The following is a 20,839-nucleotide window of genomic DNA, read 5'->3' on the forward strand; positions in this document are numbered from 1 at the left end:
CAGGTGGGCCAATTGGGTGCCTCAGAAGTGGGGAATGGATACACCTAAGCCAAGACAAAGGCAGAGTCGTGGTGCCCTCCAGCCATGAGGGCACACCTTCTGTACTGGTAGATTCTGACTGAAGTTTCCTTCTCCCTCTCTGCGTGGAGCTTCTGCTCCGGGGCCTCCGCCTGACGCTGCTTCTGCGCCTGCTCTTCCTGACACTGCTGCTCCTTGAGCTTCCTCTCTTTCTCAAGGACGAGGTGTTCTTGCAGCTTGGTTCTCTGGTCCACATTCACTCCTTCCTCTGGCTGCTTTCTCCTCTCCTCTTCTCCTGCTCGGGTCCCTTCCCTGTCTGCAGACTTGGACCCTTCTCCCCAGGTGGCTTCCCAGGAGGCAACAGCAGGCTCTCGTGTGGGCAGAGAAATGCTGTTTGAATTTAGGACCATCAGTTCCTAGGCGACCAGGGAGAAAAGAAACCCATCAAAATCTGTGTATTCCTATCATTTCATAACAATATACCTATAATCACTTTGAGATGGCACTTACTATAGCTGGCCCCAGAATCCCACTTGAAACAACGTTAAAGGTTTAATCACTGACAACGCCACACACAGTGATGGAGATGTAACTTAGAAGAAGATGCACTTCGGGTCCATTAATAGATTTAATAATATAGTAGAGAAACTAGGAGAAAGGTTGAAACACCAAAGCAAAATGCTGACAAATCAGAGTTCACTGTATTTTTCAAAGAGCTACATAGGTAAATGTATGGTAGAAGCCAAGAGAAATGTATCTTCCATTTTCAGCTAATTTCACCAACAAGATTGAGGTGGAAGAACATGGCATGTTCCAACACTACCTCATTCAAGTACTTGGAATTCTCTCGCTCAGCTTCCTGCTTAGCCCTTTGCCACTCTTCCCTTAGTTTCTCCTGTTCACGCTGATATTTTTCCTATAAGAAGAGGTAGCACATTAATTAGTTAATTAACAGGTCAACACTATTAAATGGAATTTTTTAATTAGCATTTTTGCTAGCTCTACCTTTCACTTCAATCTGTAAAGATTGGTTACTCTAACCAATCAGATTTGCATCCCTAGAGTAGAAAATAGTTTACGCTGAATTAAAATGAAGACTTGGGGAAGAGCAGATACTCCGAATGGAACCCATACCCACCCTTTACCATGGTTGTAATTTATTCAAGCCCCTAGCTAACTGGAAGACTGAAGAGACTGAATTTCACTGCGGTGAACTGAGCACACAGCTTACAGGGGGTTTAAGTTCTATGAAACCAAATCCCTCTTTTGCCCTGAGAAAATCCACAAAACTAGTGCCGCATGCTCTAAAAATACACACAGAGGTTAATAGCTATCTTTAAAAGACTGAAAAGCTTCAAAATGGAAATGTAATTGTTTAACACAAAATATGCTACTTCTCAAAAGATTTGTTAATTATGAGGTTATTAGCTTTTTACGTTTTTAATAATTTGCTTCTCCATACTGGCTGACACCAAGCAGGGAAAAGCAGATTCGGCCGCCGAGCTCCAGCCGAGGACGTCATGGCGCCCTACCTGCAGCAGGCGGTCCTGCTCCTTCTGCCACCTCTCCTGCCGCTTCCGCTCCTCCTCCGCATCCCACGCCCAGCGACTGGGGGCGCTGAGAGTCGGAGCTGGCAGCTAACCGGTTAAAAGGGGTACAAACAAACAACAACGGATTACTTCATGACGTCATCTGTTGAAGCCCTCCGCGTATATAAATGGTCCCGCACCTGAGCCGTACCAAAGGAGATTTGGCTTTATACCTCAATAAGTCTTATCAATTTGGAAAGACTGATAAATTCTTACGCCACTTAAAATAAGTGATGCTACAGTATGCTAAGTCAGTCCCACCAAGGCCCTTATATATCCCCAAAATAAAAGACTACTACTTACATCAGGAACCACAGAATCGGAGCTTCCTGTATTGCAGCGTGTGAGCAAGGAAGGAAAAAAAATACGTAAGTCCTTTCATTTCTATGAGGTACTTCCTTTCATGAGGCTGTATTGCTAGCTGTTTCTATACAGTATACTCAGTGACCTCAATGCTTTCTCAAACAACAGCAATCCTTTTTTCTCTTTAGTTCCATCTGTTAATTATCTCCCAAATTCAAAGTTAAAAAAAAAAAAACTATGGACACCGAAGGTACAGCCTAATGCTTGGTACTAAAGCAGGAGCATTGGTATATTCTGAAGAGGTTCCAGAGTTCTTTTTTAAATAGACTGGGTAGTATATCGTCATTTGGTCAACAGAAAAAAAAATTTTAATGTTACAGCTACCAAATCCAATTTTTTACTTGTCACTATTCAATTACAATATGATGGCTAAAAGTCGCATTTTTCAGGTTTCCTTGATCAAAGGGTCTCTTTTTCTTAACTAAGGCACTACAGCAAATATTTCCCTTTCCTATTATTTGGATAGAAAGATTCAAACTTCATGACTTCATGAGCAAACTTATGGGTATAGTGTTATTCTTTTTATTCTTAGGGGACCTACATTAAGTGTGTGTTTCTTTATGTAGTACAAAGATTATAAGAAAACTTCATAAAATCTACCCTATAGTATTTTTATATTTTCCTGAAACCTCAGCTGTCAAATTATTCACTTGCACTTTTTTTTTCTTTAAAAGAAAACTGCTTTGAGACTTAGGAAAATATTCTTCCCTAAAAAACCCTGTTGAAGAAAAGTGAGTGAGAATTAGAATAGAGAAAGAAAAGCAATTGACTTTAGGCAATTTGGGTTAGAAGTACCACACTGTTTCAATTAAATTACCATAGAAAAACAGGAGTTTAACAAAAAAATACCAAAAACACTAAGGATACTGACACATGTAGACCTTGCACATGCACAACTGGTAAGCTCTTTCTATTTATGGTCAAAAAGAGACCTTAATTCACCAAAGGAAGACTAGTACGAGATTAAGAAGATCCACAAATTCAGTAAATATCCTACGAGGCAAGTTTGTGAATGTTTTTGATAATCTTAAAAGTAAGAAACGATAACATTTTAGACAGCAGTGACACACTCCCCTCTGACTGTGCCATTGCATCTCAAATGTTGGATATTACTTCTAAGGTCTTGATAGCAAAACACAGCCCGAACTGCATTTCCAAGACAGAGCATTAGACAAACGTGAAAGGGGAGGAAATGGTAACATGCACAGCACATCGTAAGGCAGCACCGCCCAACTACACCAACACAGAGAATCTCAGAACGCACATGGTTCGAAGATGCCACCAAAATCAACTTTTCATTCCCTTCAAAGTCAACAGAGCAGTCCTATGAACCCTCCAATGCTACCATCCCTCAAAACAACTCTGCTCTTTGTTAAGAGCATTTTCCATAACCAAACATTTAAGTTTTTAAAAGTTGGCCAATTCTATGTTGGTGTAATCTAATGTTACGCAATGTGCAGGAAGCAGGAAGGCTTACATGAAATTCCTAATTTCTTACTGTCACCCAGTGGAAAGGAGTGTGTGTTTAACAGCATCTCAGTTTTTTTTAATTAAACAAAACAAAAACAAACTTAAGAGGTATACAAGGACACGCAAAGACCCATTACCACAGAGGTAGACCCATGAACTGTAAGAAAAGCCCGATGACCCTAGGAAAAGAATGGAAATGGGTTACGTTGCTCGGTCATAACGACAGCCAAATGGAAGAGGCCCCGCGCCCAGCACCACAGACTGTCAGGAAAGAGTGGAAAGAGGGAACAATTCCATGAAAGTACATGAATTGTTAGCTTGGTTGTTTACCTTGTTCAAAAAATTGTGAGCGCCTTTTTAAGTTTTTCAAAGAAATAGGTTCAGATGCTAGTTGAAAAATACAAAAAAAAAAAAAATCAACGCCATGTCATTCATTTTAATCTCTCACCACTGGAAAACTAATGATATTTGATATACCTGTCCAACCTGTAGTTTCATTTTTTTTATTATTATTATTATTTACATAAAACTGATAGCCATAGAAGATATGGTTATTTCAATGCACAAGACACATTTTTAGTCATCTATACTACATTCACATTAGTAAAGGGAAAAATTCATTAATAAATTTTAGCAGATAGTATCATAGTTTCACAGAAGCCAAAATACCATCTTCCATGCTCGATCACACAGTTTTGGGGAAAGAGAAACTAACATTTTTTGCTTAATCAATTCCAAATCTAGAAGTACAAGAAGAATTATAAATAGGAATTTTCATAATACTGATAAGTAAAAAGGGAACTGAAAAATAATGGAGAAGAGGACAAGTAAATAATACCCAGAGAAGATAAAAACAAATGACAACGTTAAAACATTCTTCTAACTAGACTATTTTGCCCAGTTTCAACATCTTATATTCACTAATTTTAAGCAGAACAAGTAGAGTTCAGTCAGATAAAAATGAAAAGGAAAACATTCTGAGTTCTACAAATTTGTCACAAGACTGTAACAAATGATTATTATAGTTCAGTGTATTCATGAAATGTAGATGCAATTATTACTCGATATTAGTTGGTACTGCTCACTTATCTAAACAAAAGTCTCTAACAACAGGGCCTGCATATAATGTCATGGTCGCTAATGACAAGTTGGGTGTCTTACTAGTTTGTTCTGCCTGAGTCACTGGCAGAACAGGACCTGGATGTCTTGGATTTAACACAATGGAGAAAAATACATCATGTTTGCTTAAAAAACTCCTTTCATAAAGAATGCAATATCAAACCATTAAAATATAGTTAGTTCTAAATACCAGAAACTAATTCAAAGAGAATCAATAAAGAAAGGTAAATTTACAAACTTGCTTTGACATAATGTATTATGAATGGAAAAATGGAGATTCAGGGTCACCAAACCGCCGTGAACACCAGTCCCTTTCCTGACAGTCCAGCTTCATGGTAAAAGAAGTTCACCTTCTTTGAGTCTTTTTCTCTACATAGACCAGATCTTTCTTGTTTACTTTACTTCTATGCCTAATGAACAGTGCACAGCATGTGGTAACTCAATTATTTATGGACAGACAGGAGGAGAAAAAGAGTGATAACTCCATAATACAAAACTTCCAGATACTACGCCTGCTTTTCCATTACAAATGGGCACTTTTGCTAACAACTGTTATAGCCACTGGCATTCCCTAAGTACTAGCTGCCTCCCAGCTTGTCTCTTTCACAACAATGAAGGTGAAAAGGAAATGTCATTCATCGTTTCATATTTAACTAAGATTGTCTTTGCCAGCATACCACAGCCAGAAGGCTGATGGCTTCGGAAAAGCCAGTCTTTCTTAGATGGCTTAGACATACAGGCACTCAAAGCTCCTAGAAATGCTGCCAGTTTTGTTTGCAGTTCCTGAACTACGCGAACACTGGAACTGACGCCCTTCCACCTGGGTGCAACTGGATCTGTGTGCTAACCTTTGCGTTTCAACTTGCAGTGGATCAGTTTTTCTCATTCACAGACTCTCATTTTTATAACAGCAGGACTTGAATGCTGCGACGTTTCCTATATTGTGAACATAAGCTATAACGACGATGTTTACCTTTTGATTCGAAAGTACTGCTTTCATCACGAATGCCATTAATTTCCTTAGATTCAGTATTCTAGAAAGGACAAAAATGCCGGTTAACAACATTCTCCTCAAACATACTTTGGGTTTAAATAATGCATTTCCCATTAGTAAAAATATATTTTAACAAAATGAGTTTTTCAGGATATTAATGTATTCCTTACAGCTTTTCACATAAACAGAAACTCAATTTTTTTCATTATTCTTTAGTATTTATGGAAGGATTAATGACCAGCTACAAGCATGGATTGTTTTAAGTTCAGTCAGTACTTTTCCAAGAAACATGATGGATCAAACAATCATTGGTCCATCTGGCTTATGAGTAAGCAACATAGTCACGGAGGCTTCTTTAACATTTAAACTTTTCTTACACAATGTAGTAGGATCTCCTTATCAGATAAAAAGGAGTATCTTAGGATAACAGTTATGCCTAGGGACATTTACTTGAAAATGTATATTTAATTAGTGCTTTGACACTTAGAAAAATACCTACATTATAATCACTTTTTAATCAATTAATGTAACAGTATTTCTTAACTACATATGTAAGTCTACCCATCAAATTCACCTACACAAGAACTGGTAATGCTTCACGAGGTTTTAAACTGCACAAGTTACTATACTTATTTTACCAGTAATGACTAAAGAAAGTATAGAAAAGTTATAGTGTATAATTTACTTAATTACTACTTAACATTCACAAAGATCTGAGTGATGGGTATAATGGTGAAAGATTGTTAAGAAACACCTGCGAAACAAGACTACAGGACTTTTTGATTTTACCTTTATATAAGTCACTATTTCTCTAATTATTCATGAGTAATGTCTTGTGATTTTCAAAAATACATCTTACTTTCATTACTATGCTACCTGGTCCCATTATTTGTTTTTAAAGTGGCATCGAAATTGTCCAAACAAAATAAATTATCTCCCTTTCCCTACAGTTGCTTTGCTCTGCACAAATACACCCACTTTTCAAAATACTTACAGAATGCTGAAGGCTTTCTGAGAAATCAGTTGTTATTGACAGATTTGAAGATTTGTCTGAGTTGTAAATTCCAGAAGTTGTGTCAATCCACTTTGTTTCAGGTGAACCTATAATTTTGGTAGCCATACTGGTGAGATTGAGGGTTTTATGCCGTGTAAATGGCAGGGAAGGCTGGTCTTTGCCCCAGTCTGATTGGTACATGAAGATCAAGAAATGAGCACACGTAAATGGTGAAGTGAAAAAAACAGTTGCTGAATGCACATATATAAAATGCATATAATAGAAGACAAACAAATCAAGTAGCATGTGCAAGAAGTGAAAGTTAAGGACTTTTACCAACAGACCACCTTCCAAAAACACAAGGGTTAGATTATGTTAAGAATAAAAAGACTAGCAAATTTGCTGAGTTTTTCTGTAAACTGGGACTGGGTATGTATACTGTGATATCATAAGTGGGTAGGTCTGGGGATGCTTAATGCCCTTCTCCACCTAAACACAACAATTAAGAAATACAGTAATGCAATGTATACTGAAAGTTCTTTGAGAATGAACAGGAACGTGACCTGCCATGTTCTCTCTTATACCAGTTGCAGTTACGGTGCTGTGGAGAAAACTAAACCATAGTGTAATTCTTACTACTCAACATTACATATATAACTCCTAAGTGCAGATATAGTTGCAGTAGCCTTTACCTCATATCTGCATTCAAGGTCAGTCCAGCATATAATTCAAATATGGTAGAATTCAGTAAATTTGCTAGTGAAAAGTTTTCAGACAGAAAATTCAAGGAAGCATATCATTCATGATCCATTTCAACATAACCACAAAATATCTTTGAGCCAAAAAATTAAATGAGAAGGAAAAAAAATGTTATTGAAGCAAGATGTTATAACGGCTTGCCAAAGACCAGTTCCCAATTTAGAAAGCCAGACACAGTGGTAAAACCCGCTCACCAGACTTTCCATAGCGCCTGATGTCCATTACTAGGTTTCCAGTCTCTTGAGCATTAGCCATGGTTTCCTCCCACTCTTTTGTGTCCTTATATGAAAACCTGGTGTTGTTAACAGCAATAATTTCATCATCTACCTGAAGCTGAGAAAATTCTGCTGGGCTACCTAAATAAAGCAAAATAAATTAAACAACCCATAAGAAAACATATGTTCTACTAGCCATTGCTTATGTAAGGAAAAAATGACTTTGAATCTCAAATAACCATTTCTCATATTTTTCAGCTGGAGAAGGGCGACAAAATTTTTTAAAGTCAAAAAGTATTTGAGTATCTACAACATATAAAGCACCAGAGGGATTTTTTATCCTTAACATTTAAAGGAGAAATAAGCTCATATATTCAATAAAATATATTACCCTCCTAAAAACAGAAAAATTTAAATCATTTTTAAATTAAAAGTGTAAAATACAGTGTACTTTAATTGAGCTTCCAAATCCAAATGCACTCTGGAATGGAGAAGAAAGCAGGGCTACTTGAGACAGCTTAAAATTATTACTTACTGTTATTAAAGCAGTCTTGAAATTTCAAAGAAATAACCAGAGTTAGCATGCAATGTTATGTAGCTAAATAGGTAAATGAGGAACTCCTGTTAAATCCAAAAAAGCTTTCATTTTGATTTTAGGTCTGGTGGTAATATTTTGCTAAGAGGTTCTGGGCTTCATAAACCCAGGGGCAGGGAAGATTCTTTTGTAAAAGTCCCAAAACATCCTGAGGACTCTCTGAGCAATACCATCTAGTAGGATGCTCTCAGAAAACACCAATTTATTTTATGGCATGTATATATCTACCACCAACACAGCTCATTATAGGAAGTTCCTTCTGAATCTTCGATTAAGTATTATTTGTCAGCATTTCTAAATATTAAGCCTAAACATCTGACAAGTGATTTCTGCAAAGTCACAACAGTAAGATTCTTCAAAACTAAACTTGACCAGCAAGGGAGAATGAACAGTATGCAATTTATAACCCTAACTATTAGTCTCGGAGAAGAGGATGCATCTTCTTTCTTTACTGCTGCATTTTTACACATGCTCTTTTCCTCCTGCAGCAAACCAATTTCTGTGGGGGTAGTTTTGAACAGCACAGGATAACAAGAAGGAAGTTCAGTACAGCTAAATCTATGATTTACCTGCTTTGAGTGATGCTATGAAGATCCCAGAAAAAGTCCATTTTATTGTAAACCCAAAGTCAAGGCCGTTCCCAGGCGTTTGGTTGATGCTGATCCTCATATCACTGAACTGATCCTGAAAGCAAACATGAAACGGGGGGATCAGGTGTCCCTGGCACCCACACGGAGGGGAGCCTATCCATGAAGGAAGGGAGGCTGCACACTGGTACACTTGAGTTATTTGATAAACCAGAAGCTTCATTCTTTTGCCCTTGGGTTTGGCAAAATCTTCATTTATATAAATACATCTGAGTTTACTTTTTTCTCTAAAAGAAGGGAAATCTCAGTGTGAATAGATTTTTCTTCACATTAATACTATAAAACTGTTTCTACTGATAATACACACACACAATGGAATATTATTTAACCATGAGAAAAAAGGCATCTTGCCATTTGTGACAACATGGAAGGATCTTGAGCTCATTAAGTTAAGGGAGGTAAGTCAGATAAAGACAAGTACTCTATGATGCAACCCATACATGGAATCTAAAAAAACAAAACTCATAAAAACAGAGTCAAGTGGTGGTTAGCAGGGAGATGGGTGGTGAGCAGGTTGAAAACTTGAAACATGTAGTAAATAAACCCTAGAGATCTAATGCACAATACAGTGAATATAGACAACAAGAGTGTATTATAATTACACTTGCTAAGGGACTAGCATGTCATTATTCAGACCACTAAAAAGAGAAGATAATTAGGTAATGTAGATAGCTGAATAGTTTCAAAGGGTTTCATAGACACATCAGCTACCAGTCATGCTCATCTAATGCACATGTGAAATACTGGACAGGTATTTTCACTTGCCCCACTATGAAGATCTCGTGGTAATGGCAGAGCTGGTACACAAGCTGCAAGATGCAGACCCAAGTCATCTCTGAGGAGCCACCAGGAAGGCCCCAAGGCCCCTGCTGGACACCCTGCACTACAGGCCACAGCTTCCTTGGAGTGATAAATAGCACCCACCAAGCCCAAGAACAGCAGCCTCTTAGACAATTGACAGAATTCAATTTTCATCTTCATCGCTGTATGACATTAAAAAAAACTGTCAGTTTCACAGAGATTAAACCACTTTCCAAATGTTTTAAGTTTTGCAGTATACAATGTCTGTGAGAAATTTAATCATCTTTCATAATTTACATGTTTTGATTTGGGTAAACGGCAGGCATACATTTTAACATGAGTTTCCCAGACCAGTGTTTCAGTTCTTTGGCTCATTAAGGACTTAGACTTTACTGTTGAAAAGAAAAATTCTAAACAAAACAGAAATAGACTCATAAAGACAGAGAACAAACTCAGGGTTGCCATATGGGAAGTGGGTAGAGAGATGGGCAAATGGGTGAAGGGGATGAAGAGGTACAAACTGCCAGATAGAAAATAAGACACAAGGACGAAAAGTACAGCATAGGGAATATAGTCAATAATATTGTAAAATCTTTGTATAGTGACACATGGTAACTACTCTTATCATGATGAGCATTTCATGATGTATATAACTGTCAAATAATTACGTAGGACACCTGAAACTAACATAGTATTATGCATCAACTACATTTCAATAAAAAAAATCAATAATGAAAGAAAAATTCTTCCTAAAGCCACTCTGTTTTCCAGAAAAAGACCTACAACTTCTCCACTTTAATGTGGCAGTCAACCCTAAGCCTTTTTTTGTGGCAATTCATAAAGCTTTATGCCAAAGTTTTTCTACCTCTAAAATGTTTAAAACCCAAGTGGCTAAAGTGTGAGAAAAACTGATATTAGATCAGAATTAGAAGGCATGGAAGGCACTGAATAAAAGTTTGATAGCTTACTATATTATATGGACACAGAAGTGTTATATTAATATTTACTTATTCATCTGTTCAGCATACATTTATTGTGCATCTATCTATATAAGAGAGTGCTTAGCACTTGGGAAAAGATGAATCAGGCATGATCCTTGCTCTCGCAAAATAATCACTGACTCTTCAGGAATAGGTATGGGATTTTTTTTTTTGAGAAAAAAATGTAGCTAATAATATAGAAAAGTTTTCACTAGAAAGTTTGAAAAGCAATTTAGGTGCTGGAATACATATTAAGTCGTGAAAACACTCATTAATAATCAACCTGATGGACATCATTCTCCAGAATAAGGCTCTGCTATGAACAGAAAAAATTACTGGTTAGTTCTTCTCCTTAACCAAAGCCATCATACACTTAAATTAGAGATGACTCAATGAAAATACGTGGTCAGTTTCACCTCCATTACTGAAAAAACAATTCCCACTTACAGTCAATTAAAGTGCAGAATCTATCACTATATAAGGGCAAAGACAAACGATGAGCTAGATGAATTCAAGATACTAATTGAGGTTTTTATCTTGAAGAATAAAAAGGCAGCCTGGAGTTTTAATAAACAGTCTCAAATCACATAAAGAATACTTTGTGGGAGAAGACAGCAAGTGAACATTATCCTTTCTACCAAATATAGGATAAAAGGGAATGAGCTTAAGCCACAGGCACAAGAGTCTCACAATTACATTAGACGAGAAGAATTGTCCACAAAGAGCTGCTCTTACCTTGGAAATAAATCTCTAATTGAATGTATTAAATCAAAGGGCAGCTAACCACCTCTCTGAAACAGTACACAGAGGACAGCCTCACTGCGGCTACAGCCTGGGGCACTGTGGCCACGTGGGTCCTTGGGACTAACTATATAGAGGCCAAGAGGGGAAAACCACATGAGCAATTACAGGTCCATTTCTGCCAATAACCAGGCGACCTCAGGCCTATCACTGAGCCTGAGAGCCTTCTCCCTCACAATGCACTCATTTTCAAGCTTTTCACTGTGTTCTTGTTCCCTACTCAGTCTTCCCCCTTTCTGACGACATGCTTTCCTGAGTTACCTCTTTCACTGCTATGTTTTCAACTACTAAGCCCAACATATCAACTAATTATCTTCCTCCTCAAATCTACTCTTCTACCTCTTGTTTTTCATCTATTGGTCAACTAGATCACTATTTAACCAGAAGCTCAAGTTGGAACCACCAGTTCTTTCAGGGCCTCCTTTCCTTCTTTCACCTGCATTGTGCACACTCCAGCCCCATATGATAGGCCCCACTTTCCACCATACGTGCATTTAATAAAGTGCCATCGAGTTCACACTCTGTAAATCCACCTCAAATCACCCCACCATCCATCCATCTTCTGTCTATAATCTTAGTTTGGGCCACGGTCTCCCCTCTAACTTACTGTGGTTACCTCCTGATTGGCCATCCTGTCCCCGGACCTTCTTTCTCTCCATCTTCCACACAGCTGCCAGAGCTTTACACACAGAACATGCCAATTATATTGCACCCTGTTTTAAAATTGCTGGTAGCTCCTTACTGCCTGCTGGGTAGATTCCAAACTCTACATTCCATTCTACATTTCAGATTCATTTTGGTAAGTTTTAATAGGTACATACCTTTCCCAAAAACAATTTTTTATTTTTTTATTGGTATAGTTGATATACAATATTATATTGATTTCAGATATACAACACAGTGACTCAATAATTATATTCATTACTAGATGTTCACCATGGTAACTGTAGTCACCCAGTTATCATACCAAGATATTATAATACTATTGGTTATATTCTCTATGTTGTACTTCCATTCCTATGACTATTTTATAATTTAAAACATATACCTCTTTATCCCCTTCACCTTTTTCACCTATCCCCACACCCCTTTCTAGGGTATCCAAAATTCTGTTATATTTATGTTTATATTTCTTTTTTGTTTTTTTAGATTTCACATATAAGTGACATGTAAAAGACATATTTGTCTTTCTCTGACCTATTTCACTTAGTATGATACCCTGTAAGTCTATCTGTGTTGTCACAAATGGCAGCATTTCTTTTCTTTTGTATGGCTGAGTTATATTCCATTGTGTATATGTACCACTTCCTCTTCATCCATTCATCCATAGATGGACACTTAGGTTGTTTCCATATATTGGCTGTTGTAATAATGCTGCAATGAACACAGGGATGCATATATCTTTTCAAAATAGTGATTTGTTTTTTTTGGATAAATTCCCAGAAGTAAATTGCAGGGTCATATGGTATTTCCATTTTTAAGAATCAGTTTATCTTTATGAAACACAAGATATTTCCGTCCTTGTTGCCTCTAAAATTCTAAAGACATAGCAAAGTTAAAATAAGCCTACATTTGGTGTTTTCACTATACCTAAAGCAGTTCTTAAATTTGACCATATTTTTTTTAAGTTAGTGTCAGAAAAATTGCAGTTATGGCCTAAGCATTTAACCAGCCCAAAGAAAGTTACATAACTTTCAGATCTCAAGTATTTCACTGGTAAATGTGGGACAATACCACCTACTTCGCAAGATTACTGAGAAGACTGAATAAAACATTTGAGAAGTGCCAAGGCACATGGCTGATGCCCAGTAATCACTTTCCTTTTCCCATAGAAACAATGTCCTACATGACATATGTGTTGGTTAAGCAGTTTCCAAACCAACTAAAGAAAATCCTATTTAACTCACATACTGAGATTTAAAGCCAAAAGAACTCAGTCAACATTCAGAAAGTACCTAGAGATCCAGGCACTGTGCTAACTGTGATCAAGACAGGCTTGCTTCTCATGCTCACAGACAGTAGGACCTAGGGACAGTGCCGAGCCCACACAGTGTTTTGGGGGAAAGCTGTGATAAGGTAAACCCTGGGTGCTTTTAAAAAGGGGCACAATCACAGGCTTGGGGATGAGGAAGGGGACATGTAAAAATCACCCTGCTTTCCATATGCCTCATCCCATTTCTAGGTATTATTTTGAAAAACCTGGGGCAGAGGTTCTGAAGCGTGGATTTGAATGGGGGCTCTGACAAGACAGAAAAGAACACAAAAACTTATAGACAAGACCAATTAAGGACAAAATCGTGAAAGCCGTATCTGTGAGGCAGTCAGAGGAGGGTGAGGGACCTTGGGAGTCAGTCTCTCCCCTCGGACCTCAGGGCCACCCCCAAAATTACCCAGCAGCCTGGATTACAAAAGGAGTCAGGAAAAGAAGACACCACAGGAGAAGTAAGGGAGAAAAGGGGATCAAGAGGAATAAAACCCCCAGTTCAGCAAAGGAGATGGGAAAGAAATCCTGTGGGCAGATTTTACATGTGCTCATATTAAATTTTTTCCTTCTTTACGGCATGAACCATCTTCTTACCACAGTTCTGTGATAGGCTCCTAACCAGTCTCTGCCCCAAGACTCTGTAGTATCATAGTACTTCTTAAGAAAGCCCTTATAATGTTAAAACTCCCACTAAGAACCTAGAAGGATGTAACTTAGCTGCTAGATCACATTCATACTTCAGTTAAGTGATCAAGGCATTGAATGCAATTCAAGTCAGTGAATACTTAAGTGCCAGCTATGTGTCAGGGCTGCAGAGGGTACAAACAATGCCCATGAGGGAGAAGCGGTGAACAAAAGCAATAGGACAAATTCACTAAACGAAGCTTTCAAGGGTGAAAAGTTCAATTCCAACTAGGGGGAGGAGAGACCTTGAGTCATGAAGAAGTGGCCCTTCTGAGCTCTGAAAGAACAGGAGGACTTCAAGGACAGAGATGGGTGAGGTGAGCATTTCCAAATGGGGCAACAATAAGAATGAGTACTTACGATGTACCCAAGAAAAAGCAAGCAGTCTCATGTGGCTAGATCACCTACTTCCACTCTCCTTCCCAAGACACAGTGTGGTGCTGGCAGCCTGGGGTCAGACTGGCTGGGCTCAAATCCTGACTCCACAACTCGGTACCCAGTATGGCTTGGACACATAATATGACCAATCCATGCCTTGATTTCTACTACGATAAGACAGTGACACCAGGGTCACTGAGGACCAAAGATGATACTCTGAGAAGCGTGGCTGACACATGGCAAGCATTCAGATGGCGAAGCAGCACTACAAAGGGAGGTAGGGGGCCAGTCATGAGGGATGTCAGTGGCCCCTAAGTACTTTGGACTTCACTGAACAAACCACAGAGTGCCACTGAAGGCTCTGGGCAGGGAAACTGCCAATCCAGCCTGGCATCATGCAAGTTACCCTGATGCCAACCATGTATAAAATGCCCAATTACATGTGCCAAGTTACAAAACATTTGCATTGATGGGGAAAGGATCTGAATTAGGGTAGTGGAAGCAGGGATAGAAAAGAACGACATCAAGGGAGATTCTGGAGGAAGAAATCAAAGGACACTACTAGCAAAAGTGCAAGGTAACAAAGAGAAAGAAGACCCAAAGTACAGTTACAAAGCTACCTAAACAGCTAGATGTTCAGTTACACACTATTTTTGATTTTTCTATTCCCAGAACAACTAGAGTTTGGACAAGAGTTTAGAGGAGGTAGTATATGACCTTGGTCTACTGGCCAGCAGCTATTTTGCGAATTCACAGCCCTTTTCCCAAGTCAGTGAACTACTTAGTGTTGAGAGCACAGGAATGCTACATAAGCAACTTTCCTCATAGTGCAGAAGTGGAGAGTGGACACGCCAAGCATTTCAGGGACAAGCAAGTCACCAAATGACATATACGTGTTCAAGAATTCCCAGGGTGGCACTTGCTAATTAAAGCCTAATTTTGCTTGGTAGAATACTCTTTCAAGTTTGGTGACAAAAGAGCATAAATTTGTTAATGATGAAACCTGGAACCATGCCATGTTAATCCAGGTTCCTCTGAAGGGCAATAACCTAGAACACACCCATACACCTCAAGCAGCCTCTTCTTCTTAATCCCTGGATGCAGCTAGTCAGCCTCCACCCTGAGGGAGTTGCCACTGCCCAGTGCACAGTAATCAGGCTGTTTGGTTGGCTTTACTCTTTGAAAAGGTGAGGGCAAACATGCAAGTTCACAAAACAAAGGACACCTAGCTTATGTTTTTATTATTCATCCCCTGGTACCTTATGTTCCCAAGTATAACAGGAGCTATTATTCTCATCCACTGAAACTTACAATGCTAATTATATATTTCCAGTTCTTTGAAAATGGAAAGGAAAAAAAAAACAACCTAAAACAAATGATTTTAGCAAGATGAAGAAATCATTCTAGATATGCTTGTAAATATGCATGGGAACAAGTGGAAGAAATATACCTAAACGTTAACAAAGATTATCACTAAATGATCTGATTACCATGATTTTTATTATCTATCTGTTTCTGCATTCCCAAATTTTCTTGAGCCCATGAGTATTTTATAACCACGGAGAGGAAAGCCTCAACTTGTAAAGCTTTCCTGTACTAATAAAAATCTAAAACTACTAAATAAATATGATGTATCAAATTATTTCACATCAAGTCATCTCATCAATATAACTTAGGCCAGGTTATACACCTGACGCTGTGTCTTGGAAAACAAATGTACTCTCGCAAGGCAACAGAGAATGCTAGACTGAGCCAAAGAACCACAGAAGCTCTTCCGTGCTAGGGGGTCATACAATTAGCACATTGCTTAACAAAAATTTTTTTTCTACAAGAGAAAAGCCTTCTGTTCTCTAGACAGTCAGTGACTCTTTAACTAAAAGAAAATTCCATAACCTAATCATTCTCTTAGAAGTCATCTTTTGGGATTTTAAATTGGAAAAAAAAAACTACAAATGCCCCAGCCATTCTTCATCTGATGCTGTATTTTGTTTGGACTTCAAATGTCAAGGAACAGAATTGCCATATTGTAACTACACCTCAGTATTCCCACTAAGACATACAGAGTGGCCCAAAATTTTGGACTTTTTAAACTGTAAGTTAGTATTAAGAGCCACTAGAAGGGTAATACAATAGGGAAAGAAATGCCATATCCACAGAGGCCAGCACCTATCATGTGTACTCATTTCTCCTTGGGGTCAGTTAGTTTCCCCGAGGGAATTTCTAACACCCACTGACCGACTAGAACTCAATCTATAACCCCCCGAGTGACTCCTGAACCTAAGCCAGTCACTAGTAGTGCAAGGAAACAGCTGTTGAAATGGGAGGAGAGAGAAAAGCCAGTTGAATCCCAAAAAGTCTCAATACACTCAGATCACAAAGGCTGTCTGAATACATAATAAACTTAAAGTTGGAAGAGACCTACTTCCATTAAGATCTGCTAAAAATAAAAGACATCATCATTTCCTATATTATCAGCACAGACCACAGCATCTGGAGGTTAGACACATGGTTTCTAGATTAAAATATTTATGTTTCTGCAGTGAGTGATAAGAGGCATTCCCAAACCCACCTTTTTTTTTGAGATCTCTGTCTGTGGTGAGGTTCTCCCTTCTTCAAGCTCAGACATTAAATCGGGGCCAGACAGGGAAGAAGACATTGTGGCTGTGGGAGTGGCAGCCTGGTCCTGGGAAGGAGATGAGAAGGCGGGTGCAGGAGAGGGCAGCTGCACCCCGTTCTCTCCTGCCACTGCATCTCCCTTGCTGGACAAACTGGAAGCAAGCTGGCTTGTGCCCGGTGTGTGCACAGAGGTGCTGGCCAGACTGCTCTGAGTTCTCTTAATGCCTTCCACATCTCCATTATACTTCCACACGTCATCCATCTACACAGGGAACAGCATTTTAGGCTTTGTACTCTATTAGATTTATTTCAAAAATACATACAGTAATACTTTAAAATTATAAAAGTAACATATACCTCCCCACAGCAAAATTACTATTGCTGGAAGCATGGGGCACATTCTTTCACGCTAACAGATGAGCGCACAGTAAGGGGAAGGGGGGCTGCTCTTACAAAAGTGTTTATACTAGGAACTGACTTCTGAAACTTGTTTTATGCATTACATCACTCCAGGTCAACAGATAGATTTCTAAACTAGCCTTTTTAATTGTTGAATGCTCCACAGTCTGGATATCCACAGTTCATTCGTCTGATACACATTCAATGTTGTTTAAAGCGTTCTGTAACTTCCAAAATTGTTGCAACAAATAAGCAAATAACTTTATACCTGGAACATTTATTTTTATAGCAGATTCCCAAAAGTAGAATTGCTGGACCAAAGGATATTTTACATATAAAATATATATATATATATATAGTAGTATAGCACTGAGAAGACAACTAGTGACTGTATAGCATCTTACTATGTTGATGGACAGTAACTGCTCTTTAGCAAAGTTTAAATTAGGCCTATACATATAGTATATAAATTATATGTATCTCCTCAAAAAAAATTGTAACAATGCACTCCCAAAGTAATGAAAAATGGCTGTTTCTCTGCCCCCTTGTCAACAATGGACATTTTGAGTGTTCTAAGTCTTTGTCAGTCTGATGGGTGAAATGCTGTACATACCTCATTCTTGCTATAGTGAGGCTGAACATGCTTCTATGTGCTTTACATTATCAACCATTTAAATTCCCTTTCCCTTGAACATGGTATTCATTTCTGTATCTGTATTTCTGTTTATCTTCTCCTTATCAATTTATAGAGGTATTTTAAATATTAAGGATATTAACCCTGAATCTATAATACATACTACTGTTTTTCTGAGTTTATCAATTGTCTTGATTATAGTAGTAGTGGCTGTCAGTTAAAGTTATTTTTTATATTGCCAATGTATCTCTATTGTCCTTAACATAACAGTCAGGAATTTCCTTGAATATTTTTTTAATCAGAATTTTTTGCTTAGATTTTAGGATTCAAAATTGGGAGATATAAAAGGAATGTGAACATCGATCTGCTTAAGACTGTATTGCTTCCTTTTTCATAGTTAAGACTTATATACCCACTTTCAAGGTATGCAGTACAGCTTTATTCTCAGGGCAAATGATTCCATGTTCTTCTGTATTCTTAAAAATTCAAATATAAATAGAAATATATGTATTTTTGAACTGTAACATAAATTTTAATAACTACAAACATGACAAGTTCTGATGAAGTGGGAAATCAGGAAAAAATAGAAATTTGTACACAATAACCTGAAAATATTTAGGTTAAACCACATAAAACTGCTGTTTTGCAGGTCATAAGGAACTGACTACTAAACTTCATGTAATTCAATCTAATACTTTACAAAAGCTGTATCTGAGAAAATACAACACTAAAAAATAAATGCTCTGCCTTAGAATATATCTCATTCATTCTTTAAAATGTATCAGCCCTACTTTCATTGAATTTGAAGTTTAATTCTTCAGCATTGCTATTAAATGTCTATCACATTTAAATTGGCTAAAATAAAATATCCTTATATATGTTAAACACATTTTACACATCAAGTATATGTGAGTCAAACCTCTGAACCAGTTAACCAACATTTGTCTCTAGAGAAAAAACTAAAGGAATCAGGAATGCTTTTTACCGTGTAGGATCTTGGGAGAGATGAGATTCCCTTTGACTGAGAGCCAAAAGGTCTCGGTGTGACCACAGATGTTAACCTGACTGTATCAGTTTTCTGGTAACTTCTGGGGAGAGAAGCTGAAACTCGAGTTGACTCCATTTGTGTACTCAGTGAATGACGAGAAGACAAAGAGGCTGGGCGTTGTTCTTCCACAGGGCTTTTAGAAAGCAGTTGAATTTCAGCTGTTGCACTGTCCTCCCGTTTTGCAAAAGTTGTAGAACCCTGTTTAGGAATTTCTGTAGGATGAGCTGTTCCCTTCTCTTCTATTCTCTCGCTCTGGTAACTTGCTTCTGACATACTCAGTGTAGGTGAAAGCTTTTCTTCACTCAAGGCATCATCATCAGAATACATTCTCCTCCTTGATGTAATTGTAGACACTTGATTTCGGGATTCCCTTAGCAAGAAGAAGCACACCATAATCACAAAGTTGAGCCTTTGACACACAGTGGCGGAGAGACAGATCTGGGTAATTAACATACAAAGTGGACTAGGAATAAGACTGCTGACTTCACATGATAATAAACACAATATTAACAGAATATGATAAATAGATGTAATTTTTATGCCACACAGAAAGTTATAAGAGCTTGACTTTCTTTTAAAGAGACTCTCAAATCCTTCAGAGGCATTTTTTAATGCTAAAAGAGATTTTAATAAGGACATGATAAAATTTTAATAAGGGGATTACTCACAAAGTTTTCCCCACAAGTTTACAACTCTCCCCAAATCAGCACACTAGAAATACAACTAACTGTGTGACAACGAATATAAACTCTCCAAAAATGTGGATTCTTTGACATCATTGAGAGCTTCCCCTGTATACAATTTTTGATAATTTAGTAAAAATAAAAGACCACAACAAAAGACTCAGACTTCGGTTATGATAAGGTTTGTCTGGTGGTTGCCAGAGGGAAGGGAAGCAGGAGAACAGACAAAAATAGGCAAAGGGGATAAAGAGGTACAAGCTTCCAGTTATAAAATAACTAAATCATAGGAATGCAAAGGAAAGCATAGAGTCTATAGTCAATAATACTGTAATATCTTTGTATGGTGACAGAGGGTAACTACAGTTGTTGTGGTGAGAATTTCATAATGTATATAACTGTTGAATCACTATGATGTATACCTGAAACAAAAATAATATTGTATATCAACTATATTTCATTAAAACATTCATTTAAAAAAGATCTAGTATATGATTTCATACAGCTTGACAGAATTTATATGGACAATAATTACAAAGTAAAGGTGCCTTTCACATATATATGAAGAAGTTGATAGATGTCTCCTCACTACGATTTAGTAAGGAGTACCTTCAAGTTGACTGTGTTCATTTAACTGAATGAAACTGTTTACCATTGGCTTGCAGGGCACAAAAGAGCTTTGTTTAATTTCACCTGACAGCACATTTCCTTTTTGACATTATCCTGAAAGCCTATTTGCATTCTCCCTTTTCTATAAATATTCCAGGGTTTCACGTAGTAACTGCTCTATAGCAAAGTTTAAATTGGACTATTATCCTGTTATGTTGCAATGCAAAAAAAATAAACCCTCACATTTATGTTTATATAGTCTTCAAAATATAATTTTAATTATACCACTAACACAGGAAAACTAATTTTAGGTTATATTTTACACTATTTAGTTAAGAGTGGGAGCTGGTTATATTTGACCATTCTATTCCTAAGTTCACTTTAAAAGGAGAAAGCAGTCTATTTTCTGCACCAAATATACCCAACACTACCCAATTCTGCATATGAACTACAGTACAAAAT

General features: G+C 37.7%; 1 protein-coding gene across 15 annotated transcripts in view; it reads right to left on the reverse strand.

Moving 5' to 3' along the window:
- The window catches only part of LMO7 (LIM domain 7), a 188,537-nt gene that overhangs the window by 14,051 nt on the left and 153,647 nt on the right, over positions 1-20,839 (reverse strand). For 8 of the 15 annotated variants that reach the window (XM_037010278.2, XM_037010273.2, XM_037010271.2 and 5 more), the window contains 11 exons: positions 19,026-19,458; positions 16,961-17,269; positions 8,686-8,800; positions 7,501-7,662; positions 6,548-6,735; positions 5,533-5,593; positions 3,771-3,827; positions 1,911-1,936; positions 1,551-1,655; positions 842-934; positions 97-434 (listed from right to left, as the gene is read on the reverse strand). In XM_037010278.2, the coding sequence (XP_036866173.2) occupies positions 97-434; positions 842-934; positions 1,551-1,655; positions 1,911-1,936; positions 3,771-3,827; positions 5,533-5,593; positions 6,548-6,735; positions 7,501-7,662; positions 8,686-8,800; positions 16,961-17,269; positions 19,026-19,458 (1,887 nt within the window). Of the gene's footprint in view, positions 1-96; positions 435-841; positions 935-1,550; positions 1,656-1,910; positions 1,937-3,577; positions 3,620-3,770; positions 3,828-5,532; positions 5,594-6,547; positions 6,736-7,500; positions 7,663-8,685; positions 8,801-16,960; positions 17,270-19,025; positions 19,459-20,839 lie in introns of all 15 variants that reach the window. The other 7 variants (XM_037010275.2, XM_037010280.2, XM_017642716.3 and 4 more) reach the window with 3 other exon arrangements.

Source organism: Manis javanica, chromosome 9 (assembly GCF_040802235.1).
Source record: "Manis javanica isolate MJ-LG chromosome 9, MJ_LKY, whole genome shotgun sequence".
In the NCBI taxonomy this organism is placed as follows: Eukaryota; Metazoa; Chordata; class Mammalia; order Pholidota; family Manidae; genus Manis; species Manis javanica.